Below are 17,150 nucleotides of genomic sequence, written 5' to 3' on the forward strand. Positions count from 1 at the left end.
CTCTTGGTATCAAGTCTGACCAGTCCCTACGCCTGCTTTTGTGCAGGGTTGGCACCACTCTGTTTATTTTCCAAAGCTTTGTTTTGCTCTGGGCAGGCTTTAGAAACACAAACCCCTGACCCATCCCAGTCTGTGCCAGCTGCCAGTGCCTTCCCAGCCCTGGAGCTGGGCTGGGGGGTTCCCTCCTGCCAGGGCTGATTGCATGATCAGCACTCGCTGATTTAACCCAGCTCTGAGGGCTGCTGGGGCTGGGTAGAGGTGCTTGAGCAGCCTGAGGGGAAGAAGAAACTCAGGAGCAGCGGGGAGGGAACAGTACCAGCACCAAACTGAGCTGGGGCAGTGTCTCCTCAACACTGCCTGCAGCAAGTGTGAGCAAGCCCTGTGGAGAGCTGTGGTCTCAGGGGCTGCTGCACACGCAGGTACAGATGTGGAGTGGAAGAGCTGTGCTGTGGGCCGCTTTGTGATGTTTGCTTGCTCTCCCCGGAGGTGAGCCCCAGTGCTCCCTGTAGGCTGTGCTCTGGGGCAGCTGGGGCAGCTGGCCCCTCTGCACAGGTCCTCGGTCAGCTCAGTCAGTCCTCAGTACCGGGGCCAGAGCAGCTCCTGTGCCAGCACCAAGCTGGCAAGGACAGTTTGTGGTGAGGTTCCTTAGCTCTGGACTTTGCTGTTCCTCCTGCCCCTGCTGCAGGGGGACAGCTCATGCCTGTAACACCCAGGGGAGGGTGGTGGGCTGCTCTACTCTGCTCTGATCTGTTCTGCCACTGCTGCCCATGAGGTAAGACTGTCATGAGCTGGTATTTGGTGCTGTTAGAGGTGATGGGGATGAGCCACAGCTCTCCCAGGGCTGAGGCAGATCTTCTTCCCACTTTTCCTGTGGCCTCCAAGGGCCTGCTCAGGGCAGAGCTGTCCGGGGGCACCTGAAGTTCCAGTGGTTTTGGTCTCTTGCTGGTTAACATTGCTTTGTGAAAGGCCTTTTCACTGTTTCTGCTTGCACCCCGTGCTCCTCCTGCCTGCTCCTGAGCTGGGTCCCACAGAATCCCCCCGCTCCATCTCTGCTGAGAGGCCTGGGGTATCTGGCTGGGGGGCTTGGCCCTGCTGAGAGCCTACAGCCCCTGGGCAGGCAGAGACAAGTTCCCTCAGCTCTCAGGATGCCTGCAGGGAGCTAACTCATACAGCGGTGATTTAAAAACAAAAGAAGAGGCAAAGCAGTTACTCAAAAATATATCTTTATTTTTTCAGTTTATCATATACTTAAATAATTCAGTTAAAATAGGTTTTATTGCACATTAAAGAACCTTTCTGGATTCTCACTGTCCTCTATAAAATAAGGTCATAGAGAAAGGAAACTCTTCCACTCAGACACCCCTGACTCACTCTGCATGGCTCTGGCCCTACAGACCCCAACAGCCAGTGCGGGGTGGGCTCTGCTCATCATCTCACAGGGAGCTGAAGGCAGCAGCGTGGGCTGTGGCAGGAGGGAGCACAGCAGCAGCCCCCGGCCCCAGGGGGAGCAGCACAGGAGGTAAAACTTGGGTGCTGACACTGCTCTGTGGACAGGAGTGTGTGGGGGCAAGGTGGATGAGGTACAGGTGGGTGAAACATCCTCCAGGCATTGCCAGCTCCAGGGCAGGCAGGTGGGGAACTGGGTGGCTGCAGGAGGAAGTCCTTGCCTGGGGTTGAGCAGGAAAAGAGCAGCCAGCTAACTCCCCAGGAGGCTTCTGGGAAGTAATTTAATAAGCTCCTTGGAAGTTATGTTTAAGGGTTGCCTGAGTGATGTGGAATGGAACAAGCTTGCAGAGGATGCACTTCATTACTGTGCTCCAAATTGGATTTCATGCCCTTTCAGATGATTCTTTGGGGATGACTCGGGCTTTCCTACCCCAGCTGTACAGTAACTTGCTCTACAAGCCCATTTCTGGTTGTCCTGGCTTTTCATCTCACAAGAAAGAGCTCCTCAGGCCACCACTGGAATCAGATTTCTAATGAAAATTCAAGTGAGAGCTTTCCTTTCATGTTCTTTTGTGCTTTACCCAAGCCCCTGTCATGCCCTTCCTACAAATGCCATCCTGGATTCCTGACAGCCTGGGGTTTTTCCCACAAGTCCAGCCACACAGCAGAGAGCAATTAGTGTTAATGCTCAATGTGGCATCAATCTGCTGCTGTGGAGCAACTCCTGCCCACATGCAATGGGGTGTGTGCAGCTGGTGGCTAATGCGTGCCTTTGCCTGGTGAGACATCCCAGCTTAGCACCACATCCTGCTCCAGCCATCTCCTGCCATCATTAACTCCACAACTGATGTTGCTCGAAGCTCCGAATGTCTCTGAGCCCTTGGCTTTTGTGTGTGAGCGTTGCTCAGGGCAGCTTCACTGCCAGTTCAATCCCTGAGTAAGGGTCTGACCTGACAGCCCCTCAGTGCCGGGCTGATGGGCGCCCTTCGCCCGGACACGCGGGTGGGTGCAGCAGCACCTCCTGGGGCACGCGGGTGCAGTGCCAGTGTCAGTGCTGGCGCAGCTCCAGCGTGTCAGGCAGCTGCTCCGTGAAGGCCGTCTCCAGGCGCAGGGTGCTGTAGTTGGGCGGGGGAGTCCTGGGCAGGGGGCTGTCGTGGGGCAGCGGCAGGCGCAGGGCGGTGGTGAAGGTGGGCAGGTCCTCGTCCACGCAGGCGGGGTTCTCGTGGCCCTGCCTCTCGGGGTCGCTGGCGGGCGGCGTGCCGCCCGCGCCGCCCCGCTGGCGCCCGCTCCACCACTTCTTGGCCCTCTGCCACTGGCGCCGCATGACGATGGACAGCGAGTCGATGAAGAACACCTCCACGATCTCGATGACACACACCACGGAGCAGCTCATCCACAGCCCCAGCTGGCCCCCGAAGTTGGACAGAAGAATGACGAGCTGCAAGAGCAGAGAGCACAAGGTTAGGGTCTGCAACGAGCACACATCCATGGTGCCATTATGGGCAGGGAGATGGAGCCGGGGCACCCAGGGCTGGCTCAGCACTCCCAAATGGGCCCATCTCTGCTGCTGCTCTCTCTGGCCCAGCTTCAGGAGGAGCTCGGAGCTGAGCTTGCTGTGCAGCCCCTGCACAGCTCCGGGCTGGACAGGCAGAGACGTGGCCCGAGATAAGGGCTGGAAAGGGCAGGACCAGCCCGAGGTGCATATCTGAGATCAGCTTCCTGCCCCTGCCCGTGTGGGATTGCTCCCCTGGGCAGGTGAAAGCTTCCAGCCTGCGTGGGAGGAAGCGCTGTGTCTCCTGGGAGCAGGGACCAGCATGCTCACTCACCGTGTTGGCAGGATTCTCCGAAATGAATCTCTCGTTCAGGTCCTTGTAAAACACCATGAGGTTGGCAAGGTCTGTCCTGGGGAAGAAGGAGGCAGGCAGAGGGTTTAGTAAAACAATAACATGAAACATACTGAAAAACTATGCAAATAACCAGTTGGACCAGTAGGGCTGGGCTGCTCCAAGGGAGCTTTTTCCCCAATTGCCATCATTAGGGCTGCTGAGATCGTATCAGAGCTGGAGGTGCAAGGCAGGAACACACAGGGGGACTTACTTGTTCAGCTTCTTGTTGAGTTTTTGCCCTTTGTCCCAAGAGAGAACTCGGAGCATCCAGTCCTGGAGAAGAGACAGAAAATGCTGCTCTAGCTGCAGGTTCTTGTGCAGAGACCCTTGGGAAGGGACTCATGCTCCACATCTCCTTGGGCTAGTATGGGTACCAGAACTGAGTGTGTGACAGGCCAGCTGAGCCCAAGGGGATCTCCCAAGAGAAATTTCAGTTTAATGATGATCTCCTGGAGGGGAAGCCCTGAGCTGGAAACTACAGACTGGTCTCTGGGAGCAGTATCACTGAATGCTACTGAGTACCCCAGGGCCTCCTGCTGTTGTGCTGAGCCTCTGGGGTTACTCAATGCCTTGTGCCAGGCTGCTGTTCTGGTGGAGTGCAACTGGGGACTGACCTCTGACACGACGGATGGCCACTGAGCAATGCTGGTGGTGAGCGCCCACTCCTTGAAGCTGCAGAGAGAGGCAGGATGTCACTCGTGAGCTCCAACTCCCACACACACTTCACCTCTGGCTGTGGCAAGGACTTACCTGCAGGCTTCTTTGCAGATCTGCTGGCAGCCCAGCTGCTCCTTCACAAACTTCTCATGCAGTCTGTAGTAGCAGTACACTGCAGGGGAGGAGCGGAATGTGTGTGAGAAGCCAGAAAGAAAACCTGCTACCTGGGCTGGAGTGGGACATCTGGGGCATAGGTGGCCTTTGTGGCCATCGCCTACATGGTGGGGATAAAAAGATTTACCCTATAAATATTGCAAAAGACTCTTGAGAAGTGGCTGTCACTTGATATAGGCATGAAAACTGCCACACCTGGACAAGCCCTCCACTCGACCGTTCTGTGGTGGGCACAGGTGACAAACCAGTCAGTGTGAGCAAGGGAGGCACTTCTGGCTCTGGGTGTGGGGGCTTAAGTGGGTTAAGGCAGATTTGCCTCATCCCAGCACGCTGGGTGTGCAGCAGCTGTGACAGGGACACTGGGGGTGCTGGTACAGGGCTAGTGACACAGCCACTGGGGTGCAGGGGACAGGGCTGGCAGCTGAGGCACGTGCAGTGCCAGAGGTGTTTCAATACTAACTCCAGTTTGGGTTCCTCTTGTAGTTGCAGTACTCGGCCCCAGCGGGCAGGGGCTGTGCGTACTGGGCGCAGCCACACGAGTCCACCATGGCCTTCTGGAAGCAGGAGTGCAGGCAGATCTGGGGAGACAAAACAGAGCTGGGCACTAAGAGGCAGCACCAAGCTCCAGGCTCCTCCTGTGCACCTAAAAACATCCTGCTTATGACAACAGCAGTGGGATGGGAACCCTGTTTCCCTGTGAATACAAACATGGTGTACGGTGGAGGGCTGAGGTTCTACTGCAAAAAAAAAAAAAAAAAAAACTTCTTGGAGGATTACATATATGGGGGCTCTGTGAATGCCCCCACTTCCCCTATAGCCACCAAAAGCTTCAGTGTTGCAGTTGCTCTTTAGAGAGTCAAGGAGAAGGTTTAAGGCCTGCCATGGCACATGGCCCACGAATTACTAACTAGGTGTGGGAAGTGACTCACAGCAGCAAACGTTCAGGCTTCCACCAAACCCTGCTGGTGCCTACTAAGAGAGGTGAAGCTGGGAGGATTAACAGGGCAGCAGAGCTGTGGCTTGTGCTAAAACACTGGGACATGCAGGAACAGAACTTCTCTTTTAAATCCCAGTCAAGCCTTTCGGTCCCAGTCCCAGCCCTCCTGAGCACTGAGTTTCGGTGAGTACTGTTATTAAAAACCTGAGATAATGTCTGGGTGATCCTACCTGGCACTAGACCACAGCAGATTTCATATTTCCTATAAAACAGAAATTCAGCCTGGACCTGGGCTTTGCAGCAGCCAGCAGCTAATGTAAATACAGTTCTTCAAGTGGAGAGTAGCAGAACAACTGACACTCTCCAAGAGGACCCAATTACAGAAACCATGCAAAATTAGTGGAAACTTACTCTGTAAACAAACATCCTGCTATCTGGATACTGATTAGATGGTTTCTGTTATTCTTGGAGTCCTAAAGGTCACAATTTCTGGCTTCAAGGGTTACTAAGCTTCAACCTTTACTTGGCCAATATTTTCCAGTCTCACATTGCTTGAAAATTGCCTAATGAGCTCATGTTCTCTCTTTATCTAACAGGGTGCCTGAGGGAACTTCAAACAGCAACCACTTAGGAATAAAAGTTGGATTTTAAGAAGTGCCGTCGCATTTTACATCAGTGGTAAAAGCAACAACCCTGTGCTCAGACTGTTCCCAGTTTCAGGTCCTGAACCACAGACTGCTATAAAGCATTTCATGCAGGTAATTTTCAAGCAACTGATAAACCCAGGTGTAATGGCTTTACCTGGAGTGAATAGCTCTTGTTATAGAGATTTTCCACAGGTATGTCAGCTCCTGTCTCTGTGCAGTCACTGTAGGGTTTGCTCAGCTTGCGAGACTGAGTCTGGGAAACAGAAAAGAAAAAAACGTGTTTTTGGAGTTCACAGAGAAACCAAAGGATTTGGTGACACTTTGTCCCAACTCTGAAACTGTAAGTGATAAGGCAGCTTTGAATAGAATATTTACCTTTTGCTACCTAAAGTGATTTGTCGATTCCTTGTCAAAACAAGTTTTTTTTTTTTTTGTCTCTAATATCCGTTTCCCAAAATAACTGTTCTGCTGGGATTCTCTGCTGTCTTCCTGGAAACCTTCTGCAGGAATGCAGGGTGGTGTAACCAGGGCAGTGAGGATTTTTCAAAGCAGAGTAATCCATATGCATGTTCTCTCCTAGTCTTAGAGGCTGTGTGTCCTTTACTCTGGATGTTTGTGTTCTGAGGGACAGTTGTTGTCGGGGGTTTTGGGTTATTTTCTGTGAGGATCCCCACCTGCCTGAGCTGCTGCTGCACTGGCTGCTCCTGTGCTGTGGGTAAACAGCACTTGAGGCTCCACTGGTGCTCAACAGCACCTCTCTCAATCCACTCTAAATCAAATGTTTGTGTCTCCCTCAAACCTTTCTCCAGGTGCTACTTTGACCATTCCTCTCAAATGCCAATGACTTTTCCCCACTCCCAATCTCTGCCCAGAGCAAAGAGCTCTGATATGCCAAGTCTGTGCCTGCAAGCTCTGTGAAACCAGGGCTGGGAGCCTTCAAATTCCCCGAAATCTGATTCCAGCTCCATGGCCCACTTCCTGCAGACTGCCCTACCTCCCTCAGCCCCTGCTATCTTTCTGCACTAATTATCCACTTTACAACAGAGTGGTCTGAAACCACAACAAACATCCATTTAAGAATCCATTCACTGATCTTTCTCTATAGAGTTTTAAATTAGAATTAAAAATTCTGTACAAAGGATCAATCTAGCAGGAACACGAGAAAGGCTGTTACCCCCAGGCACTGAATGCAGCCCCGAGGCCATACGTGATAAGAGCATACCTCACCCCTTTGTCTACAGCAAGAGAAGGCTCTGGGCCCGTAGGGTGCAAGTCAACACTTTTAGAGATGCTCCAATCTCTCTTTGGAGGGAAGGATGGGATTCCAATACTAAGAGATATGTTAATCTGAAAACTGACTGAAACCAGCTTTTAAATTCCACATTCAATGCGAATGTGAATCCAAGACACTACCTCAGTCTGCTCCCGGGGCTTCCAAGAGATGATCGATCCTTTGTATACAATTATTTTGTTGTGGCTTATGGTCCTACAAAACTTACTTGTTCCTTCAGGTACTGAAATAATTTCCAAACTAAATATTTAACTGAAGCATTGTAACTGACCAAGCAATGCCTTGTTTGCATGTCAAACATCTTGGAATATGTTTGGAGGTGGGGGGCAGTCCTAGTACCCAGCAAAGCCATGAGCAATAACCAGACATTGATGCTGTGTTCAGAGCCCAGGAGCAGCACGGGGTGGGACACAGCTGCTGTGTCCTCCTTTGTGACCTTGCACGTGGGGACAAGCACTGATCTGGCACCCTGTCCTGACAGTCCTGACCCCCCAGCACTCAGCAGGCTCTCTGGAGTTGTTTTTTTCCCAGCAGGACAGTGATCCTCAGCTTTTTTCTGAGACCAGAAATTGTGTCCAGCTTCTATTTTGGCTGCCTCATTAGGATGCAATTGGATCCCTTCCTCATGACAAATTTTTTATATACAGACATTAAGATTTATCTTGTTTTTTATACTATAGCAAAAGTTCAACCCTATTGTGTTAAGAACATATTACATTAAGTATTGAGACTGCCTTGTGTGACCTTCTCTGTACAGTGTGATGGTGACAAAGAGTCTTGAGAGACTGTGTCCTCACACCATCCTGGTTGCCAAACCTCTCAGTCACGCCTGACCAAGGAGCTGCTGCCAGCTTTCCAGACAGCTGGTCGACAGTTAACTATTTGCATTTTGTAAAACATCAGCCCTCTTTTAATGCCTTTTCGAATGCAGGGCCTATCAGATGCGGCACATCCAGATAAGCAGGATGGCCGATGCTCCACCAGAAAGAAAGGCAGAGCTGAAGTGCTCACTTAACAGCCCATCCAGATGAAAGGGAACCTGGCAGAGCTTTCGCTGCTGTGCCGAACCCCCCGGGCCAAATGCCTCCTCTGAACTACAGCAAATGGGAAAGCAGGAGCTGCAGCTCTCCTTACTTTGCTCACTGCTGGTAAAAGCAAAGCTGCTGCCCACGGGAGCAGTTTACTGCTGGGACAGAGAGAAAACCAGCAAAATGAGGTGTACATTCACAAAACAGTTCAAGGGGGTGTGTTGTCACCGCTCCTAAGGAGCCGACCCCAGCGTGGGGACCCACAGCTCCAGCTCTGGCTCCTCTGCCCAGGGACCCTCTGGGGTGAAACTCCCTGCTCGTTGCTAAAGCCAAACAAGGCACTTGACAATACATTTCTGTGGTTGTGGATTTTGCTGTGAAAACAAAACCAAAAATCCCCTGGAAAGCCAAGAGGTGGAAGAAAAAGGAGAACAAACAATATCCCAGGCCAGTTTGGTTTAGAAAGACCTGATTTTCCCACGGCCTACTTTGCAGAAAAGTGCTGTCACAGGATTTCCTTCAGGGCACTTCAGCTGCTGAGTGGGAGGTATTTAAAGGCCTTCGAGCTGCTGGCTCTCTGAAATCACCCCATCAGTTCCAATTTACAGCGGTACCAAGGCAAAGGTGTGCCTGAAAAGGAGATTGTTGCCACTCACAAAGTGCATCCCTATGGAGGTGGCTGCTGCAGTCTCAATTTCCGTGCCAATGTCTTCAATGAAGGGATACTCGTTTTGGTCGTGGATCATGATCTTGGCTCCTGTGGACGTCACCAGGAAGGGGTTGTAGTCTGCTTCGTCGATGTACAGAACAACCTGCAATCCTGAACCAGAGACAAGGCAGGAAGTTACACAGCAGCCAGAGCCACGTTTTCTGGTCAGGGAGGGCAGCACGGTTTGTTTCATGTTATCTGGCCTTAAGTAGAACTGTAACAGCCAAGCACAGCCTCTGCCCAGCCAGACCAAGACACCTGCAGCCAGTAACATCCCTTGGTGGTACTGAGTACAGCAAACAAATAACATCTGCTGAGAATGTGGCTGGAACTCACTTTAAAAAGTTATATAACTGGGCAGCAGTAATTTCAGCTGGAAAACATTAGTGATGCAATGATATTATCTGTATTCTCAGGCAAGAGCCTGCACTAGTTCAAACAGGCATTTCCCCAATCAGCCTGTACATCTACAGCCAACACATCGCTCACGCTCCAGCAGGATCCAGTTTGCTGAACCACTTGTTATCAAACAGTTCCTCTGCAAACCGCCCCGGAACGCCACACATGTGCAAAGTGCCCTGGAACGCCACACGTGTGCAGAGCCCTGGAACGCCACACGTGTGCAAAGTGCCCCGGAACGCCACATGTGTGCAGAGCCCTGGAACGCCACACGTGTGCAAAGTGCCCTGGAACGCCACACGTGTGCAGAGCCCTGGAACGCCACACGTGTGCAAAGTGCCCCGGAACGCCACATGTGTGCAGAGCCCTGGAACAGCCCAGGTGTGCAATGTGCCCTGGAATGCCACATGTGTGCAGAGCCCTGGAACGCCACACTTGTGCAAAGTGCCCCGGAACGCCACATGTGTGCAGGGCCCCGGGACAGCCCAGGTGTGCAATGTGCCCCAGAACAGCCCAGGTGTGCACAGGGCCCTGGAACAGCCCAGGTGTGCAATGTGCCCCAGGACAGCCCAGGTGTGTCAGGGCCCCGGAATGGCCCAGGTGTGCAATGTGCCCCAGGACAGCCCAGGTGTGCACAGGGCCCTGGAAAAGCCCAGGTGTGCAATGTGCCCCAGAACAGCCCAGGTGTGCACAGGGCCCTGGAACAGCCCAGGTGTGCAATGTGCCCCAGAACAGCCCAGGTGTGTCAGGGCCCCGGAATGGCCCAGGTGTGCAATGTGCCCCAGAACAGCCCAGGTGTGCAATGTGCCCCAGGACAGCCCAGGTGTGCACAGGGCCCTGGAACAGCCCAGGTGTGCAATGTGCCCCAGAACAGCCCAGGTGTGTCAGGGCCCCGGAACAGCCCAGGTGTGCAATGTGCCCCAGAACAGCCCAGGTGTGCACAGGGCACAGGCACTCACCGTACTCGCTGCCGCCCGTGGAGGTGCTCAGGATGGTGCCGCTCTCGCCGCTGTTGAAGGTGTAGCAGTTGCCGTGGAGGGGGTGATGGAAACGAGTGAAGTGCCTGGAAGAAATCGAATATCATGACATTGTTCCCTGTAGTTCTGTCTGTGGGAGAAAGGCAGCACATTTGGACTTCGGTTTTGACAGAGACAGACCGCGACTGCATGGGGGGTTTATTAAACATCTTTTCAATCAGTTTATTTCGCTGAAAGATGTGGGTCTCTGAGTAACTTGAAACTACATAGCAGTATGATCTAGTTTAGTATTTCAGGAGATGGAAACTCAAGGAAGTTTTAATGTGGGAATGGGGGTTAATAGCACGGGGGAGGCAGATTCACAGAACTAGCAGCAGCTTCTGCTGGAATTCAGCAAATACCAAATATTCCATTCCTACATATTATGAACTTGGAAATAAGCTGTTAAGATGGCAGGAATTTTCTGTGCACTGACCTTTTGTCACAAGATAGGCCATCAAAGAAACATGTCAGTATAAGGTCCTCCGCAGAATAACTCAATTTTTCTTTGGTCTCCAGGGGAATTTGTGCCATGATGTTCATGTAGTGCAGCTTGTACCACTCCTGGATAGCGTTAACACCCGAACTGAACGTGTACAGGGCACACTCACTGCTGTTGTTTGCATCACACTGACAAGCACAGAGGGGAAAAAGCACTTCAGATGGACTGAAATCAGGGATTCTACAAGGCAGGTGTAAATTAAGGATTGTACATCTGACAGTGTTTCTCTTCCACAGAAATAACCACGTATGAAGTTACAGTGGCCATCAAAGACCTTTTATGCAGGGCTAAGTGATATCACCAAATATTTCAGGACCAAAAGAAAGGCCACAGATGACCCTGACTATTTGGGAAGACTTCAGGAAGGTATTTCTCTGGAGGTGAATCTGCAGCAGCCATGGAGGCTTAGGCAGGAGAGCAGACAGGGTGCTCTTCACCACTGTGCACCGCAGAGCCACCTGAGCAGGCAATAAACCTGCCAGAGGGACACTGACCCCAGCACAGCCCTTTGCTGCCCCACAGGGCACAGGGACACTCACCAGCTGAAAGCCAATGATGTCATTGGAATCACCCGAGTTCACGATGGACGAGTCCTTGTGAAAGACACTTCCCTCGATTTTCCTCTTCTGCCCACTGTGCAGGTCAGTCGCTGTCCTGGAGAAGTCCTCGACCTTCAGCAGAGGGATCTGCTCGAAGAAGTCGCTGCCTGTGCTGTTCCAGTCATCCACCGACCGGCGCACCTTGGACTTGCCCTCAGAAAATCCATAGAAAGTTTCCAAAGCCTTTTTTGTCTCTTTGTCCAATTCAGATAAATATTCTTTCATGGCACTGTACCTGCACGGGAGACAAGGCGACAGTGAGATCCCACCCCACCTCTCTGCCTGCTGCACTGTGCATGCCATGGCTCGGGACAGAATTCCCTGTGGAAGCCTCCCACCAGGTTCACATCAGTGAGGGCAGACACAGCTATGTCCACGGAGAGATCTTGGAGAAGGACCCCAGGAAGCAGAGCAGACTGAGCGACAGAGAAAGTTCTGCCAAGACTCTCAAGCTCCTTATGTTAGGAAGTCTGAGGAGGCAGAGTATGTGGAAGTAAGACTTCATCTGTGAAGTGTCACAAGGAGCTGGATCCCATGGGGACCGGGGTGGGACCCTGGCAGCAGAACAGAGAGCAAGGTAAAGCATGACTTGACAGGAGAAAAAGTATTGGTGATGAATCATGTCAAAACCACCCATAAGGAAAGAAAGAAGCAAGAGAGGAGTGAGAGATGTGCCCTTTACACTTATTAGGAGATGATGCTGTTTGCAATCCTGGAAGTTCTGTCTTGTGAAGAAGGGAATTTGAGGAGAGCCAAAGAGGTGACAGGGACTGTCTGGAGCAGAAAGCCAGCACGAAGCGAGCCGAGGTCAGCAGGCAGCAGTGAGGGGTGAGAGTGTAAGCCACACGGCACAGAGGGGGATGTGGCACACCAGGTGCCCTGCAGGGCAAACCCTCGGCGGGGAAAGCGCTGACAGGGAGCACCGGGACGAGCTGCGGAAGGAACGCGGCGCTGCGCGGAGCCCCCATCCTCGCAGCAGCTCCCCAAGCCTTACTTGTACGGGTTGATGTTGCAGATGGTGACGGCGGGGAACGGCAGCTTCTGGAACTGGACGGTGACGGAGACCGAGGCGCTGTAGTAGTTCATGAGGAGCTCGGCGCACTGCCAGAGGATGAGCCCCACGGCGCTGAGGGTCAGCACGATCCAGAGCAGGCGGCGCAGGCGGCCGCGGGACACCACGATGCGGCGGCAGCCGTGCGTGTTGGTGTTGAGGCAGTACCAGCGCATCAGCTCGCTCAGCGTGGGCGCCTGCGGGCCGCGCACCGGCAGCGTCCGCTTCAGCCGCGCCGTGATCTTCTTACCGGGGGCCGTGGCGGCCGCTGCGGGCGGAGCGGGCGCTGAGCGGGCGGCTGCGGCACCGCTGCCCGCCCGGTGCCCCGCCACGGCGCGGCCGCACGGTCCCGTCCCCCCGCGGCCGCCGCCGCCATCCCACCCCCGTCGCGGCGCGTGATCCCCGGCACGGCCGGCCCGGGGGGACCGCGCTCGCCGCGCCTCACCTCGGCCGCCCTCCGGCGCCATGCTCCGCTCGCAGTGCCGGCGCCGCTGCCGATGGGCCGGCGGCCGGCGGCCCCGGTACCTACCCCCGCCGCCGCCCCGCCCCGGGCCGCCCCGCCCCGCCCGCCGCCCGGCTCCACGGCCGCGCAGCGCCGCCCCACGGCGGCGGCCGGGGCTGTGCGGGGTGCCGGGGTAACGGGCCCGAGCGCGCCGGGCCGGGCCGGGCGGGGCCCGGGAGCGCTGCCCGAGCCCCGGCGGGGCGCGCGGGGCCCGGGAGGGGCGGGGCGGGGCCCGTGAGGGGCGGGGGCGGGGCCCGGGAGGGGCGGGGCGGGGCCCGACAGGGGCGGGACCGGGGGCGGGGCCCGGGAGCGCTGCCTGAGCCCCCGGCGCGGGGCCCGTGAGGGGCGGGGCGGGGGCGGGTCCGGGGGTGTGGCCCGGCCCCGCCCTCCCGGCCCCGCCCCGCGGCGCGCCAGCACCGAAGATGGCGGCGCTGCGGCAGCGTCCGCCCGTCGCCAAGGTGGCGGCGCGGTCACGTGGCGGCGCGCCCCGCCCCGCCCCGGCCGCTGCATGGCGGCGCCGTGAAGCGGCGGAGCCGCGGCCCGACCCGGCCCGGCGGGATGCGGCGGCCGCCGGGCTGAGCTCCGGGCCGAGCGCCGGGCGGGCTGAGCGGGCCGAGCGCCGGGCGGGGATGCGCGCTGCGCCGCGCCGCCATGTCGCGGGTGAGCGGCCCCGGGCCGGCCGGCAGCGCCAAGGAGAAGCGCTCCTTCAGCAAGCGGCTTTTCCGCGGGAGGGCGGCGGGCGGCGGCGCGGGCTCGGCCCCGGCCGCCAGCCCGGCCCCAGCGCCGTCCGGGCGGTCGCTCGGCGGGTTCATGAGCCGCGTGCTGAAGACCCTCTCCACGCTCTCGCACTACAGCAGCGAGCCCGAGCCCCGCGGCGCGCTCGCCCCGCGCCTGCCCCCGCCGCAGGCGACGGGCGGCCTGGGCAGCTGCTTCCCGCCGGGCCCGCCGCGCAGCCCCGAGCCCCCGCCGCGCCCCGCCGCCGGCTCCGAGGCCGTGCCCGGCGTGGCGGGGCTGCGCAACCACGGCAACACCTGCTTCATGAACGCCATCCTGCAGTGCCTCAGCAACACCGAGCTGTTCGCCGAGTTCCTGGCGCTGGAGCAGTTCCGCGGCGGGCCGCCCCCCGCCGACGGGCCGCCGCCCGCGCCCGGCGAGGTCACGGAGCAGCTGGCGCAGCTGGTGCGGGCGCTCTGGACGCTCGAGTACACCCCGCAGCACAGCCGCGACTTCAAGGTGAGCCGGGGCCTCCCCGTCCGGGCGGCAGCCGCAGCGCAAGGCCGCCGCGAGCGGCCCCGGAGCGCCGGTGCCCGCGGGGCGGAGGCGGCGGGCTCGGGGCTCAGCCGGCCGTGCCGCGGCTCCTCACAACAGGTCCAGACGCGGCGGCGCAGGCTGCCCCGGTCACCGGCTGCGCTGGGGGTCTGCCGCTGGTCCGGGCTCGCACGCGGTGGGAAGAAGCCTCTGGCCTGCCCGGGCGTGCCAGCCGCTCCTCCCTGCTCCCAGCACCAGCCTGGAGCAGCAGAGCTGCCCAGGGGACAGCGCTGGGCACCGCGGCAGCGCCCTGGGGATGGCACAGGAGCTGCCACTGTGCTCTTGGCTCATGGTGTTTGACGCTGCCTGATGGCTTTTATCGATGGAAATACCCATTTTACTGTTTCATTCCTCTACTGTGCTACCATTAGGGAAGTTGCAACTGAGTTGTTTGGGAGTTGTGAGCGTGCAAGGAAGGAGGCTGTTGAGAGCTGTGCCTCGTAGTCTGCTAACCAAGAACTTGTGAGTCTGGGCTGATTTGGGGAGTGTGTTTCAGGAGTAGCTCCTTGTACTCTCTTGCTTGGCCTGGCTGGTGTTTGGCCCCGTGGTGTTCTCCTGCTGCAGCCCCTGTGCTGTGGTTCTGACAGCCCCTGCCCTGCCTGGCCTCGCGCCTGCCCAGGAGCTGTTGGAGCAGAGGGCTTGGTCCTTGCACTGTGGCATAGGAACCCTGCCATGGCTTTGGATGAAATCAGGCACAACTGTTTTAAAAGTGCCCTAGGCCTGCTTTGCCTCCTGGAACAGGGAGAAGTATTACTCCTGGCACAGAAGACTCTGGCTGTGTGAGAGAATCAGAGGGTGGGTGGTAGCCTGCACACCATCAGCTTAGAGACACTTAGGGGGAGTGTCTCTACCTCTTCTAGGGGTACTTTTCTTGCAGAGGAGATGCTCAAATGCATGAAGGCAGTGAGAACATTGACACGGTCTTGGGCCCTCTGTGTGCAGTTCAGCTGGGGTGCACAGCAGGTAGAGAGTGGTCCCAAAGTCGGCTCTCCCTTGGCGCCTGCTGGATGGTGGGATGGAGGTGGCAGTGGCCTCTGGCACCCCCAGTCATTTCCACCTCTTCCCTGTCTTCTCTTTGCTTCTCCTGTGCCTTTTGAGGCAGCTGCACCCACCTGTCCTGCCGGGGTATTCCCTGGGCCCCTGGCTGTTTGCCTTCTCTCAGGATGCCTGCCACAAGGACCACGTGTGGCTCTGGTCTTTTCAGGACAGGTTTTTATGGGGGAGCTCTTGGAAAGCCGATCACTCACTGAGTCCAGGCTTGGCAGCACCACCGGGCACTCACCTTGACCTGTCACTGCTCCTGAGGTGGTGTGGCAGGAGAAGAAATTGTGCCTTTCTCCTGAGTAATAGCAGGAAAAGGGGCTGTGAAAGCAGGATTGTCTTGTGCCAGTGGAGCTGATAGAGGGGGAGCAGCTCTCTTTCTAGGCCAGGCTCTGCTGCTCACGCAGGCTGTGGAGCAGGGCTGGGTGCGAGTGACAGCAGGAGGAAGAGCATCAGGGCCAGGGATTAAATTAAGGCCGTGTTCTGCTGCTGTTGAGAGCAGAACTCTGCTGTTTGCAGGCACTGCTGACACTGAGTGAGTGCTGTTCTGCTTGTGGATGGAGCTGGGCCCCTCCATCTCCGACCTGCCAGGGCCCTGGAGGTTTTGAGAAGCCCCTTGCTGGAGGGAATCTGGTCCCAGTCGATCCAGTTCAGCGCTGCACGGTGCCAGCAGCCTGGGTCCTGCTGCAGGACTGTTGTTGTGTCAAGTGCTGTTCCCTTACAGAGGAACTTCAATTACTTCTAATATGAAATTAATGTTTCTAAAGGCAGTTAAGTTGCCTGAACCTGCTATTAAATTCAGTTTTAAATTAAACTTTTTCTCAGCAGCAGATTTGCACACATCATTTACAAATGTAAACAATGGGCTTAGATTGGAGAAAGGCAAAGATCAGTATTTTCATTCTGGAAACTGCTGTTTCTCCCCAAAACAAGGAAAACATCCCCCCAGCTTGTTCTGCTTAGAGGGTGGAACATTCCTGATCTGCCTTGATGTAATTAAGGCTGTAAATGTTTTCACAGAGTAATTTTGGGCTTTCCCTCCAACAGTAATTGTCACTGACAGTAATATTTATTTGATAGGCAAGAGGCTCTTTATTCAGCATGCTTTCAAATCCCTGTGTTGTTTTGTTTGCTATTTTTCCTCTTTTGGCACCAAATGTAACTGGGCAAAGGCACTTGCTAATTCCTAAATACTTCTCTGCAGGTACTAAACGTATTTTAGGACAAAGGATAATACTTCTTCTTTTGCTCATTCTTATATCTGTAGGCTTCTCTCTTGGAAGAGAGGGAATTATTTTCAAGGAAGCATGTCTTAGAGTCCTTGTGGACAGGGGCCTTTGAAGGGATTATTTTTGGAATGCTTTTTACCCTCAGCTGGTTTTCTTTGGTAGTGTTTTAAGTTGGTCTTCAGGAAATAACCCATGTCATGCGTCTCTGAATGATGTAGCTGCTCAAACTAAGGAAAATGCAGTTTGAACAACTGGTTTGTGATAAATGGTTCATCGTGTAGTGAGGTTGAGGGGAGAGCCTGGCAGAGAGCTTGTGCACAGGGAGGGGAGGTCGGGAGTGCTGACAGAGCAGGGGAGGGCAGGGCTGGAGAAGGCTGAGGTGGCAGGAAAAGGTCCCTGAGGACTGGACTGAGAGGTGGGAGCAGAAGGGTTTGGTTCCTGGGCTGGGAACAGAACGGGAGCAGCATGGCAGAGCTGGTAGTTCCTGGGTGTCTCTGCTGGGGATGGCTGTCCCGTTGGTCCTGTGCTCCTTTGCTGTTTGCTTTAACAACCCTTCTCTTCCGATTGCTCAGTGGGTCTTGTTTTCCTGCCCAAACAAAGCTGCTGCTTTCATAACAGGGGCTGATATTGCAGCTTGTGCTTCCTCTTTCCCCTTTGTGATGGTGTGACAATGGTGACAAACATCTATTGTATAGGCAGGGCTTTGGGCTTGTTTTTTTGCAGGGAGC

General features: G+C 55.6%; 2 protein-coding genes across 4 annotated transcripts in view; one reads left to right on the forward strand and one right to left on the reverse strand.

Annotated features, from left to right (window-relative positions):
- Nucleotides 1-1,713: 1,713 nt before the first annotated feature.
- SCNN1G (sodium channel epithelial 1 subunit gamma) lies at nt 1,714-12,946 on the reverse strand. The gene is made up of 13 exons (XM_064390200.1): nt 12,788-12,946; nt 12,286-12,610; nt 11,232-11,526; nt 10,627-10,820; nt 10,134-10,237; nt 8,723-8,886; nt 5,902-6,000; nt 4,624-4,741; nt 4,083-4,161; nt 3,947-4,004; nt 3,544-3,605; nt 3,273-3,348; nt 1,714-2,884 (listed from the first exon to the last, which is right to left on the reverse strand). Exons 1-13 carry the CDS (start codon nt 12,807-12,809, stop codon nt 2,495-2,497), a joined length of 1,986 nt encoding a protein of 661 aa, XP_064246270.1. The 5' UTR covers nt 12,810-12,946; the 3' UTR covers nt 1,714-2,494.
- Nucleotides 12,947-13,323: 377 nt separating this feature from the next.
- The window catches only part of USP31 (ubiquitin specific peptidase 31), a 29,129-nt gene continuing 25,302 nt past the window's right edge, over nt 13,324-17,150 (forward strand). For 2 of the 3 annotated variants that reach the window (XR_010347902.1, XM_064389771.1), the window contains exon 1: nt 13,325-14,077. Coding sequence is in view for 2 of the 3 variants with exons in the window: in XM_064389771.1 (XP_064245841.1) it covers nt 13,496-14,077 (582 nt within the window). In the remaining variant the exon portion in view is untranslated. Of the gene's footprint in view, nt 14,078-17,150 lie in introns of all 3 variants that reach the window. The other variant, XM_064389772.1, reaches the window with a different exon arrangement.

The sequence above is a fragment of the Passer domesticus genome, chromosome 15 (genome assembly GCF_036417665.1).
Source record: "Passer domesticus isolate bPasDom1 chromosome 15, bPasDom1.hap1, whole genome shotgun sequence".
Classification (NCBI taxonomy): domain Eukaryota; kingdom Metazoa; phylum Chordata; class Aves; order Passeriformes; family Passeridae; genus Passer; species Passer domesticus.

What these genes read in the sequence shown, in the direction of transcription:
- SCNN1G (XM_064390200.1), bottom strand. Translation starts at nt 12,809, where the DNA reads ATGGCGCCGGAGGGCGGCCGAG. An exon ending in TGCAACATCAACCCGTACAA is followed by an intron (nt 11,527 to 12,285) that starts GTAAGGCTTGGG and finishes TCTCCCGTGCAG; the next exon opens with GTACAGTGCCATGAAAGAAT. An exon ending in CGGAGAATCCTGCCAACACG is followed by an intron (nt 2,885 to 3,272) that starts GTGAGTGAGCAT and finishes CTGCTCTTGCAG; the next exon opens with CTCGTCATTCTTCTGTCCAA.